General features: G+C 37.4%; 1 protein-coding gene across 11 annotated transcripts in view; it reads right to left on the bottom strand.

Annotated features, from left to right (window-relative positions):
• Positions 1-6,933: 6,933 nt before the first annotated feature.
• Positions 6,934-13,836, bottom strand: part of BAZ2B (bromodomain adjacent to zinc finger domain 2B) — a 229,667-nt gene continuing 222,764 nt past the window's right edge. For all 11 annotated transcript variants that reach the window (XM_063318319.1, XM_063318320.1, XM_063318321.1 and 8 more), the window contains 3 exons: positions 12,015-12,280; positions 11,314-11,457; positions 6,934-8,431 (listed from right to left, as the gene is read on the bottom strand). In XM_063318319.1, coding sequence (XP_063174389.1) covers positions 8,278-8,431; positions 11,314-11,457; positions 12,015-12,280 — 564 coding nt within the window. In that variant the 3' untranslated portion in view covers positions 6,934-8,277. The remainder of the gene's footprint in view (positions 8,432-11,313; positions 11,458-12,014; positions 12,281-13,836) is intronic.

Here is a 13,836-nt window from a genome sequence, read left to right as displayed (position 1 = left end):
GATTTCTGGAAATAAATCCTTTGAACTGAAGCCCTTCAAGCTGTTCTAGGCATGGCATTTCTATTGAAACATGCCTGTTTCAGGCCTGGAACACCCCCAGTCCAGAATACTTGCAGTGCTTCCTCTTTAGAGGATTTGCTTCTAGAAATTGCCAAATCACCCCTTAAACAGGATGATCTGGGAGGAGGTTTGGCATGGTCAGGAGGGACACATAATATTCCATTTTTGGATCAATGAATTTTGCATATTTCTAATTGCAAATTAGAAAAAAAAATAGTAGTAAACCCTACTATTCCTATTATTAATCTACTATTAACTTATGGAAAACCACTAGACAACTCCTGGAAAAGCTGGAGAAATGGAATGTTCTGTTCCCAGAAAGACAGATTTTCCACATACCTAATCAACTATTATTAAACAATTTCTGAGATTTTCAATGTTTACAAAAATAAAATAATTATATTAAATTCGATTGTAATAAATACATTATAAGATTATAAGACAAAAAAGATTAATTTTACATTCTGTAAAATAAAAGTGCAACTTCTGTTGGTTTGAAGGCCACACAAGATTTTGTGAAGCATGTCAAGGCCTGTATCAAAAAGTAAATAAGGCCAAGGCCCATTTTCAGACAGGTTTTCAGAAATGTTGGGAATGAAATAAGTGGGTTTGCATCTGCAAGGCTTAAGGCACCTATCCCATTAAACCACCTCAAACTCCAAAAAGTGCAACATTTGGGCTCAAATTTTTGGCCCTGCCCATTCTTGATAATGTTGGTGAGATATATGTGGTCACACTTTTAAGCAAACTTTCACTGATTCGCCATCAATCTAGATCAGCAAGTTTCAAGTCCACAGATGGTGTAAGCATGGCAAACTCAGACTAAGTCAGAACGACAATGAGATATGTAAATAGCAAGTGATGGTAATTGCATGGAACCAGATTAATGATATTGGCTCAGGCAGTTTAATGTTCTCAGTATATCTTGATTGCATTCTATTGCATATAGAAAATATTTGAAAAATATTCTTTTCATTGTGCTCATACTAAACAATAGCATTTCATTGCAGTTTGTCTTTCAATCCCATCGTTGGTTTTCTTAAGTAAGTCTCCAAATCTTTTAAGTCATCATTAATTGTTGCATTATTCTTGCAATGTAGGACAGAATTAATTACACAAAATGCAAAGCAATAAGCTTGCTCACTTATTAGTTTTGTCCAGTCTATTTTTAGCATCTCATCCAGTCTTTGGCGCTTCTATTAATTGCTTTAAAACTGCATAATTAAAATAGAATGGTAAACATAGAAGCTAGTGGTTGTATCCAGACAAGATTCAGAATCATAAACTATGATTTATAAACTGAACAAGGTAAGTCAAAACCAAGCACACTATGTTTTGACTCATAATGTGGTATGTTTTGGTTTTGCAGGTAGCCCTTGTTAACATATGGTGTGAGCACAGCCAATATGATTTACCCAACTTTAAAGTAATAACCTGAGGAACATTAGATGTAGATCATGAACTTAAAAACATTATCAGTTTATATGTATATAAAGTTTCATGGTGTGAAATTGGAAAACCAAATTCCAGCTAATAAGTACTGAGGAGGAGGAGGAGGTCATTATTATTGTTTATTAGATTTATTATAGCCACCCACATCAAAAGAGATTATAAATGTGCCCTTCTCCTTGGTTAGGAGTGAGGGGCTGTATGCATAATGGTCCTTGCCTGTGACCAGTCTGCTCTACTCAAGCACGTTTTTGAGAAGTCAAGCCCCCCTTTACAATCCTACGAGATACTAACACCATGTAACTGTTTCCGAATCCCAAAGAGCGCTATCTTTAGCACCCTTCAAGGCTCTCCCCACAGCAGTTTTGCAGGGCTGATACAAAAAAGTCCCCTATGAGCAGAGACTCTGCCCCTGTGGACAAGGGGCTGTTGAAACCACAGCTCATGTCCTGCTATACTGTACCTTCCCTAAGGACTCAAGGACCTGCCTTATAACTCCTTACCTGGTAAAACAGCTGAGAAATTCTGATTTTTTTAATCTATAATTGTTGCTAAAGTACCAGATCAGTATGATTCAGTCTCCTTGAAAGTAACTAATTTTTGTTATACTGCCTGTAAAATTAGGCAGGCTTTGATTATCCGGCACCACCAATTGTAATATTTTATGTTTTGTTTTTCTTTTTGTTTTTAATGTGTTTTTGTTTGCAATTCTGGTCAGTGACTGTAATGAAAACATTCATTCATTTATTCATTCCTTGCCTGCAGCCCATTAGGCATTCAAAAACTGGCCAGCTCACTACATCTGCACTCCGGTTGAGCTTGTTTCCCTCACTATTACACAAATGGCATTGGCATCTCTGGAGGTAATTGTCTTTCAAGCATTTGTGCATACTTATGTGTGTGCATGCATGTGCATGTGCCTTTGAGTCAGTTTTAACTCCTGGTGACTACATGGACAAGTCCATGCCGTTTTCTTGGCAACACTTTGCCCCTGCCTCCTCCTCGGGGCTGCGAGGGAGTGACTGGCCCAGAATCACTCAGCTGGTTTCATACATAAGGCAGGGCTAGAACTGACCGTGTGCCAGTTTCTAGCCTAGTGTCTTTAGCCACTACACCAAAATGGCTCTCAGTTTAAGTATGACAGTGGTGCAATGTATTTCACTGTGTGCACATTGACATTCCTTTTTTTAGACATCCACAATGAAAATGTACGTGTCTGCAAAAAAAAGTGTGGCAAGAGTGACAAGGAGGGGAAAGGAAACACTTGGCATGTTGACATAGTATAGCATAGTGTATGCTGGAATGGAGTTAAAGTTTTTGCAGCAGGTTGATCACATGATCACATGACTAATAAACTTATTATTTAGGTTCAGGCTCATTACCTTCACATTCTCATTATAATGCTTAATTTACGATTTCCTCCACTCAACTGAAAAAAAAATGTAGCCAAAGTGACAATATTGGCTTGATTTTTTAATGAAATCCAGCCATAGACCTTGGACTGCATGCTAGATTTGAAAACAGGATAGCCTAGGCAGGAGAGGCCTCCCTGATTATTCTAAAGGATGAGCTCAGCCTACCTCAGTTGGTATTAAGCTTAACTTGTGGCCTTTGTGGTGGTAAGAGGTACCCCTCCATACACATGTGAGCTGTGATATGCCCCCACATACATGTGAACTGCCTAAAGTGACCTTGTAAGAAAACACTCACAGCAAGCGGAATTGACCCTGTGTGGTACGGGGGGAGGAATCAGACAAGGACCAGTGGCCCAGTCAACCAAATTGTTGATATTCACTGCCTATATCTCAAAGATAGTATAACTGCCATGTTGACCTAGTAGGAAGGGATACTTAATAAGGTTACTCAGATAGGTTTATCAAAAACATTCCAATGTCATGCTGTAATTTACACTGTGTCTGCCTTTGTCTTTGTCTTTTCTTTGAAATGTAGTATGCCAACAATATATAAGCTATGGTTCTGCTTTTGTTCAGGGCTGCTCAACAACCTGCCAATGCTTTGCTCAGAGCTTGGTGTACACTCTTTTGTTGTTTGCATGCCTAATAAAAATACGTTGTATCTTCAAAGTGATTTGGTTGCTTTAGGTGAACCAGGTTTAATTTTTAAATTTTATTTTACCACACACACACTCAGAGACATATTAAATGAACTTAAGCAGCCTCAAGAATACCTGCAGTTTTGTTACTGATCCTGTATGTATGTTTGGGTGGTATGTTTGGGATGGTCTTATCTTTCGGCCAGGAAGCAGAATGCTGAACGTTGCCCTGAGCAGTAGTTCTAGCATAACCGAAGTGCTAAGTTAGATGTAGAGGTGACAATCCACTTGATGCCCTGTAGGTCAGGAGATGGTTTAAGAAAGCAATTGTGGGACCCTACCTCCTGAAGCATACATGCATAAAATGCCTAATCTATTCCGGATCAACTGATAAGTACCTGTTAATCCAGCACCAGACAACTGAAGTATACTGGAACCAGCTATTTTGAACTGCATACCTTTTACCACAGGGTGCCACTTCCAGTTTTTTTTTTCATTTTTACAGCTGAGAACAAAAAATAAATCTTTAATAGCCTAATTAGGGTTGGAGCCACCATAGATAGGGTGGGAGTAATCTTGGATATGAATTGCATTTTCCCAGGTTTTGGGTCCTCATGATAAACAGGTTCTTTAAACGATCTGATTTAGTGTGTCATGCAAATACTTTGGAGTTAGAACTCCTTTGATGGCATGTATGGTTTTTAACCAAGTAGTCTGTCATAGATGTTACCTGTTGAATTAAAGAGGTATAGTTATATGTTATATTGTTTATTTGATAAATTTACATTTTTATTTATAAATTTACATTTTTTTTTTTAGAGATCTAAAAATAGTATGCATGCTATATATGTATTTTGGATAGGACTGGACCTTTTCGTGACTACAAATGGGATTTCTCTTATTTATGAAAATTAACCGAGGCTCACATTCTTAGGTATTGTGTATTTCACTGGTAAGTTGTACTGGGATGTTAAGAGACCTATGGACAAGTCATACCGTTTAGCAACCTTTGAACATTTATTGCCTGTGTACCACTCTGATTCCAACTTGTTTTATGACTGCTAATAAATTCTTTGTAAAGTCTTTCCTCCCTGTTTTACATCCTTTCTGTTAGAGAAAAATAAAAGATATTACACTGAGAAAGTAAGATTATACTTCCTTTCTGTCAACCAACTTTAGTTTTTCACTACAGTTCCTGTTAATGACTTTAGTTATAATATGAATAAGGCAAGTAGAACAAATCCTCTTTTCAGCCTTTAGAAACTAGAGATAAAATACCAATTTCAAATGTGGGTAACACAGAACTAAATATTTCTGAATAATTTACTAAAAGGAATTGCCTAGTCCTTAGTCCTATCTACTATGTGATGCAGCCTAGAAATAATGCAGTCCAAATGCCACACATCTGAAATTCTCAAAGGTCTAGTGACAAAAGTATTAAAAATCCGGTATCAGAAAGAAAATGCATTCCAGTAGAAGTGCTGTTACCACGGTGAGCTTTGTCTTCTTAATAGTATAAACTAGAGGTTTCCAAACTTTCTTGGTTCATGATGCCCTTAGAGCCTCAGCAATTTTTTCACAGCACCCCTACTTTGTGCAGTGTCCAACAGACATCAAATATTGTTTCCCTTAAAAGCTGAGGTGCATAGTTGAGAATCGCAACTATAAACACTTGTCCCCATAAAGTTAGTACTACAGCTGTGAAATACCACTATGCAGTGAGCTTTACTTCTGACTAGACACAGGTGAACTGCATTTTAAGTGAGTCTGATTACAACAGTGAAGGTGAAGAGACGGCATCCAATTTGTGTAGAAAGTGGCCAAACCTATCAAAATACTGCAAGAAAATCTCAACAGCCCTTAGGAAGGCTTCCTCTGAAAAGTGTCTGTATTTTCCAGTTGGTTTCAAAATGTAGCAGTTGGGCTGCTAACTGGTGCAAGGTACAGGGATCATGTCAGCCGGTACTGAAGGATCTGAACTGGTTGCCATTTAAGGTATTGATATTGACCTTTCAAATCCTGAATGGTGTAAGGACCACTTTTCCTGTTATGAACATGCCTGGCTTATACAATGTATAGAAGAGATCCTTTTCAAGATGCTCCCACTGGCAGAGATCCTGCTGTCACATGGGAGAGATCCTCCTCTGTTGTTTCCAGGTTATGAAATGTATTCTTTTGGAAGTTGTGTCCCCTGCCCCTTAGAAAATATACATACAGTATATTAATGTGTTTTTTAAATTTTGTTAGTCACCTTGAGTGTTTGCCGTATCAGAAAGACAGAGAATAAATCAAATAAATATAAAAGTATGTTGTGTTTGAAATAGTAGCACAATCTTAACCTCCTGAGGTTGCTAAATAGATATTAGGATCTGGTGCTGGTGTGCTTCCATAGATGTGACACATCAGTTATGGTCATCTTCCTGAAACAAGACATGTTTTAGGAAGAGTACTGGCCGGCCTGAGTCTTCTGAATCTAAAGCCCCATGGTTCTCCCACCAGGCATAAAAGATCTGTCCCTCAACTATGCCATGTTGGAACTGATGTAGATAATTTCCTTCCTGTTGTCACCAATGAGAATTTCAGGAAAATTCTATTATACCAGGGGAGAAAAAGTAGGAGTTGGCAAGGCATTAGATATAATAGACCATATATTATAATCTCATTTAAGGACTGTTTGGGTGAGTTCTACCGTAACATTCATGCAGTTCCAGGTAGCTTCCATTTGGCAGTTTTAAGGCTGACATTCCAGAAATAACCAACAGATTTTGGTTTAACACCAGACTGGACAGAAGTACATCCAAAGCAACCTGGTCATAAGCTGTGGCTCTGATTCTTCCCCTCCCATCTTTTGCAAAAGCAGAAATGTGCAAAAGACAGCATGCTGGCAATATAATGTTCCAGGAAACGCAAAGATGTTCTGTTTTCTTCTGGCTTATTCCAAAAGAAAAAGGGAAACTCCCAGTACTCTCCAGAATGTTCTATCCCCAGAATGGTGAGTTTTTCCCTCAAATACTCTATATAGTACACTTTCTGTTCATAATTGTAAGGAAAAAACCATGTTGCTAATAAGGATAGTTGTCATGAGTAATGATGGCGAGCAGGAAGGGCTCCCATCCAGGGTGGAAAACGCATGCGTAGTACTGAGGAATTAAGCAGCCATTCAAAGAGACACAGATCAGGCCCGCCTTAGCTTTTGGGGTTTATATGTCTGGGTTTTTCCCACGTTTATTCAGTTTGTTAGGATTCTGTTATTGTAGCAGTAATAAACACTAGAGAACTACTCCTCGTCTCAGTGTGATTCTCACTGTTAGGACAATCATTTTTTTAAAAAAATGTGTCTAAATAACAATTAAAATAACTGAGAAAAAAACTGGTTTGCAAAACAGTCTTTTATTGTATCCGTGCCACACATACTAGTGAAAAATAACACTCCTAAAAAAAAAGAATGCTACCTTTTCCACAACATTTTGTTTTTAAATGAAACTTCAAGTACTCTTACATAGGTACAAAAAAAAAATCTGATCTATCTGCCTCCAACAGGCCACCACAACACACAGTAGATAAAACACAGTGGTTACAAATTTTTTTTGTTTTGTTTTTTCTTTTTTGTTGTTTCTGTGGCAAGGCAAATGGAGGGAAATGTTTTTATGAAAAAATACTGTGTGCGTAAGAAATTGTCACATTTTTATTCCACATGGATACAAATGATTATACTCGAATTTGAGGCCCTGGTGGCTTGAAATTATATAACAAAATAGAAAAATGGAAAACTAATATCCCCTACACCCTGTTTTAAAGGCAGGCACTACAAAGATTAAGGAGACTCCACAGTGTTGGTAGAGGATACTTACTGTACAAGCCATATAGCTGTAATTACCTTAAAACTAAAATAAAATGCTACAATCCTTTCTAAGGCATAAACAATAATGTCTGCAAACAATATGTACACATCATACATATTTAAAACAAGACTTAATATAAACAATAATGAACAGTATATACATATGTTTCATTTTTTTCTTCACTGTTTTGAAATACAATTTAACTACACAAGTGATGCAGCAACATATATATAAATGTACTTGTAACTCTACAGTAAAGTTTAATTTTTCGTGCTTTTTATAGCACATCAGTGTAAACAGTTTTACTTGGCTTTGTTTTGTTTTTTTTTTAATTTTAAAACATTCCTTGTTGTATTTCCAACATTTAAAGCAATTTTATTTTATTTTATTTTTATTCTTCCTTTTCACAGAAAACGAAGAGTCTGGATGCTATTTAATCATAAATAATTCATAAAATTAAATACGTTTACTAAAAATAAACTACAAAGTAAAAAAATGAAAAATAGATATTTATTGAAAGGGGAAATATAACTTTTTTCCCCAACTAGAGCTCTGGTGGTTGAATATTCAGTGCGTTTTGATATATTTTAAATTGCTATTGCACTATTACACCCCTTACGTTTAAATTCTTTGGGTGTGCTTCCCTGTTCTACCTAAAATAGTTTGATAAAACACACAAACCAAGAACCAAGGGCCATGGTTGCTGTAGGAGTGAAACCTTAAGAATTAGCACTACTCCCCGTGATACCTTAAGGAAAAATAAAACAGTCGTTAGTTATGCATGTGCCTTGTACTTTAATGTAAATACACTTCACATTGCTGGTCTTATTTGTCCTCATTTAAGAAAAGAAAACATGTTGGACTGTGATCACTTCAGCTCACTTTGAAAATCTCTGTCCATTTTTTTTCAAAATGTTTTCTCATGTTGTGGCCAGCCCGACCAATGTCAGAATCATCTTCATTAAATGTTTCACAGTTGTCAAACACAAGCCTGACATCTATAGCAAAAGTTTCAAGATTAGGATACCTGAAACAAAAAAACAGCAGCATTCTTTACATGTGAAGCAGAAAAATAAAAATAAAGCTCCTGCCAAGGAGAAATACAGTATTTTGTTTAAAATTGGACTATGCTATAAGTCAGCAAATTCTATGAAGTCAGTAGATAACCATTACACTTTTTCTATAGTATATTAGCAATAAAGTCTAATTCCAATACAATACTACTGTAGCAGTAACACACTTTCTAGAATAATTCGATCTTAGATTGACTGATTATATACCATCAAGTCAGGGTCAACTCATAGCAACTACACAGGCAAACCTTCCCCAGGTTGATCTGTCCTGATCTTATATAGAGTAAGATTCATTTAAAAATGCCTCAGAGAGATTTGTATCTCTACCTGGTTCTCATTAATAGCATCTATTAGATGTAGCATATTAAACAAATGAAAAGAACAAGCTCACTACATTTCAACAACTGTGGTTCACTGTTTCAAAAATGACCAGAGAAAACTTTAGCTGCAGTTCAGTGCACATTTATTGGAGTCAGTGGCTGTCTTCTAAACAAACACTCATAAGAAAACTTGAGGGCTGTTGAGGAATGGAAGGGAGTATACATTATTACATAATTTAAAATAAATTAAAACTTAATTTATTTTAAAAGGAACTATGAGAATCCTGCTTAAATCCGTACATACACAGTACCTCTGTCAGGGCTTGCTTGTGAAGGCAATAATCTGTGCTGCAACAATGTCCAGCATAACCTTCCTTCCAGCCCTATTTATCTATCTATCTATCAATCAATCAATCAAACAATCAATCAATCATATTTTTATCACTGCCCATCTCCCCTACAAGGAGGGACCCTGGGTAGTTCACAGTAACATTTCTAATGTTTCAAGTGTTTTTTCAGATTGCTCTTACTTCCCATACCAATATGTACTTCCCTTTTTTGATCCAATCACAGAGGCACCAAAACCCTGTTTATCAGTATCTCATTTCTGGTATTAGAATTTGAAATCAGAGGTAGCAGTCTTTTCTGGAGTCTTTTTTAATCCACCAGCAGCAGGCTCCACCTACTGGTAGTTTTCATGAAAATAGAACCACGCCACAAATAAATTGATGCACATTAGTCCTTTGCTCAGCACTGTATCATAAAAGAAAAGCTGTGTGAATTATTTTTGGGGGGTGGGGGTGCTTTCTTGCCCTCGCCTATCTGTGGCTGTGCTCAAATTCAGCATTTAATTTCAACATGAAACTAAGGCATTATTGCTATTTCTAATCAATCTTCCCTCCCTCCCCCACCCTGTCAAAGAAATTTAAAGCCTTTCTAGGCAGCTTCTCATGTCCTGGTGTGTGTGTAGGATTGTTTATTACTGATCTTCCTTTACCCTTCACATACCCCTCCCGCAAGACTTTTCAGAAAGACTGCTGTACTGCAGGCTTAGCATGATGCCACCAAGTGTGCAACCATGCTCAAAAGGGCCTCTGTGTGCAAATCTGTTGCTCTGACACCAGGCTGCCCTGCCACTATAACTGCAGTTCTGAATGAAGATGTATGACCACAATACCATGGAACTGCTGTAGCCAGGGGTATTTGTTTCTGTATACAGGCTTGCCACTGTATCATATATTCATCTTTACAATCTTCCTTCATACCACTACTCACAGAAGAGGCTTTTTTGATTTGCAAACTGGCAGACATAGACTAATACAAGCTTAGATATATAGGATGTAAAACTGCCAGTGGCATAAAGCACACTCAGCTATTGCTTAACTTGAAGGTGAACATGGACTGACACCCTTTGAAAGCTCTAGCTCACAGAAATACTAAAATGTATATGATTTTAGAACTATGAATATCAGCATAAACCAGAAGAGACCGAAAAGAGAATGTTAAAAGTATTCTGATTTCATTTAAATGTGAACTGTAAAAAACAGGAAATACACTGTATGGTGATTTATAGTAATGGTTGCTACTTGGATTGCTAGGTAAATTAACCTTGATTTTTATTAACTAAATTCATGCAGGACAAGGCTTTCAATGGCTATATATTGCTTCAAATATTAATCATTTTAGAGCATAAGTAGAAGGGTACTATTGAGTTCTTAACTCTCCTCTTCCCAGAGGCATTTAGCATCCCTGACTACGTGGGCTTTGATCTGACCCACAAAGCTTTTTTTTTTTTAAGAAATGCAAACATGTGCGATATAAACACACACTTTTGCCTCTTTTCCTCCTGCTGCTAGTCCTCCATTTAGCCCCAAGCACTATCCCTTGCTCCTTCCAAAGCACATGCAAGCCCAATAATATAATACAAAGCACACATTCTGCACTTCTTCCATTAAGCCATTTTTCCTGACTCAGTGGAAATGTACTTTGATGGTGGGCCTAAGATCTAATGCATAATTAGACAATCTTGAGTCCATGTCTGCCTTTCGGAGTCATTAACAGTGAATTTCCCTTTGAGAATTCACCTAATGAATTGATTTTTCCCACCTTAAAAAGGAGTTTGCACCAGACTTCACATATCTTGAACAGCTATTCCAGAACAGGAACAGGTAGGAATAAATATTTCCACACCTGTGTGCGTATGTGTGAGTGTGCGTATGTGTGACATATTCATCACAGTGTAGATGCTTGTGGAAGCTACTAAATGGGACCTAACTCCTTCCTGCATAATTAACCTGACTGATCATTCACACAGCCCAAAAAAGCAACAAAAGCTTCAATCTCCTTTGTAACTACTGCTACATACATACTCACCTTGCCAGCCCTGACCGTTCAACAGTTGTGGTATTTTAGGACCTAAAAATGTTAGACATCAGACTCTACCTGCATTTTAATTCATCGAAGTGGATTTAAACTTTCACTTTTTCTTTTCTGTGGTTCCTCTGATTTTTACTTACTGTCCATTATTTAGCTTCTCTCGAATGGTAGAAAAATCCATGGGTTTTTTAATAACTTTCCTATAACCAGGAACATGTTTCAAATTTACAGGAAGTAGGAAAGGCCAGGCGTCTTCATGAGTTTCCAATTCAGACAGGAGCACACTAACAACGTTTAGAAAGAAAACCACAAGTCAGTTCTTAACTATTTTCTACCTCATGTCAAAATGGCTATAAAAAAAAAGTCAAACAGCACATTAAAAAGTAACACATTTATTATGGGATTAACTCCAATCCACTTCATCAGATACAGAGAGGATCTTTAGAAATCATATGGGATAGAGGAGAACAGTAAAAAAACAAGATCAGAGGAAAACGATACTACAGAGGCTGCATCTATTTTAGAGAACAAAACAGCCACATGAGAAAGAGGCACTGAATTCTGTGCAACTCCCAGCAATTTGCACCAAAACTTCTTTCTCCCAGTCAAGCTTTGGCACTAGAAGGGAGATCAGTTGGGGAAGCAAGTGCAGGAAAGCAGCTGCAGGAAGGCAGCAAGTGGAGTTTCCATTCCATTCATCTCTTTTACTCTTAATTTTGGGCCCTTCAGATTCTTCTTGGTATATGATTAGGGCAGACTCAGTTTTAAACAGCTGCTGCCACATTTGAGAACTTCAATCTGTTTTCAGATAAAATTTAAGATTAATACACCCAAGCAATACCTGCATAAAGCCAAGTCCTTGGATTCATCGCGTTTTGTTTTCTTCACAGGGGAGACACTTTCCTGTTTGGATGGACTAACAGAAATGCTGTCTTCAATTTTTCTCTTTTTGGACTCCATTTTCCCCCTTTTTATAGAGCTGCTTACAGATGCTGAGTCCTCTTCTTCCATCTCTACAGTTGGAGGGAATTTCTTACTCTTCTTGTGTTCATTACTTTTCTTCCCTTTGATCTGATTTTTTTTTACTTTTAAAGTTTGACCACTTGCCTATTTCAGGGGGGAAAAAACAACAAGTGAACACATAGCAGACAAACACATTCTTATCTCTGTTAGCAAACCAGTTCCATATACCTCACCATGGCTTTGTCGATGTTGCTTTCAGCTGAAGAGAGCCACAGCTGGCCCACAAGCTAAGCATACTAACAGGAGTTAACTGTACAGAACCCAGTACCTTCCTTAAAAGTTATGAACCAGACACTTTCAGGCAGCACCTGCACAACAGCAGTTTTCTTCAAGGCCAAAGCTTATATGGTGTGAGAACATTGCACACAAAGATATAGCCATGTGGATTACAGGCCAGCACTGGAGAAGAATTTGGAACAAGGAGAGTTTCACAATATCAACTCTCCCAAATGAAAATTTCCAGGGACGTGAAGTGCTGACCCTAGATCCTACTAAATTTACATCTGGGTCATAAAAGGGTTTGTCAATACCATTCATCCCACTACCAGTCCTATACACCCAACAATCCTCTCCTTGGCAAGGTGGAAATTGATATAATCGGAACCAGCTGCAATGGAAGGCCAGCATTCTGCTTCTACTAGGCACTTGTACAACTCCTCTTTCTCACAGGAGCCCCACATACCTTCCCAAAAGACCTTTAGAGCAATGTTCCGAGAAGCACCAGGGCTATTGTGCTCTTTCCTATGTTTGTGATTGTGCTTTCCACTTATGCATTAAGAGAGGTTCAAACATGATGTTTAAAAATACATGGAGATTACAAACACCGTAATATTTGGATGCCACAAAAGATAACTTCATTTTTGGAAATTACTGAAATGTATCTTAAATTTAGGCCAATTCCAAGGTCAATCTAGAGTTCCATAGATTTGATCAGATTTTCTTTTCTTCAGAATAGTCGGTTTTCAAAAATTAGAAATTAATCACTTTAACTGTTCTGATTATTCCACATCATTCAATCAGTTTTACATAAAGGCTACAAAATTTCATTAAACAATGGTGCATCAAATGAAAGCATGTATTTTAGGACAGTCTATTTAACTTCTTTTACTTTGATGTGAAAGAATAAGCTCACTGGTTCAATGCCCTCTTGATCCTAAAGGATGAGTGCTGCAAAGGAAATGGTACTGAAAAGGAGAGGAGAAAAAAACACCATGTGGACTCAAATTACAATATGCCTAAAAACCATTACTCAGTCCAATGACACCAACTCATATCTTCAAGACACTTCAAAATAATTTTATTTTTAACAACATATGGAAAGCAAATAGAGTGGAGGTAGATCACATTTCCTGGGAGAAAGCTATTCCAAAGTGTAGGTGCAACCACAGAAAAGTCATGCCTACTACCTTCTGACCACTACCCCCTTACATCACATATGTGGGGAACCACAAGCAGATTCTCCCATGATGTTTCAGTTAGATGTATCAAAACTGAATAGAGAAGGCAATTCTGTAAGTACTCTGTTGCCAAGTCATATAGGGCTTTAAAGGCCAATACCAACACTTTGATTTGCACTTGGAAGCTAATAGGAAACCAGTGCAGGGCCCAAAGCACAGGTATAGTGGGCTCATATCAATACT

Source organism: Candoia aspera, chromosome 1 (genome assembly GCF_035149785.1).
Source record: "Candoia aspera isolate rCanAsp1 chromosome 1, rCanAsp1.hap2, whole genome shotgun sequence".
In the NCBI taxonomy this organism is placed as follows: domain Eukaryota; kingdom Metazoa; phylum Chordata; class Lepidosauria; order Squamata; family Boidae; genus Candoia; species Candoia aspera.
This window is presented reverse-complemented; position numbering and strand designations above follow the sequence as displayed.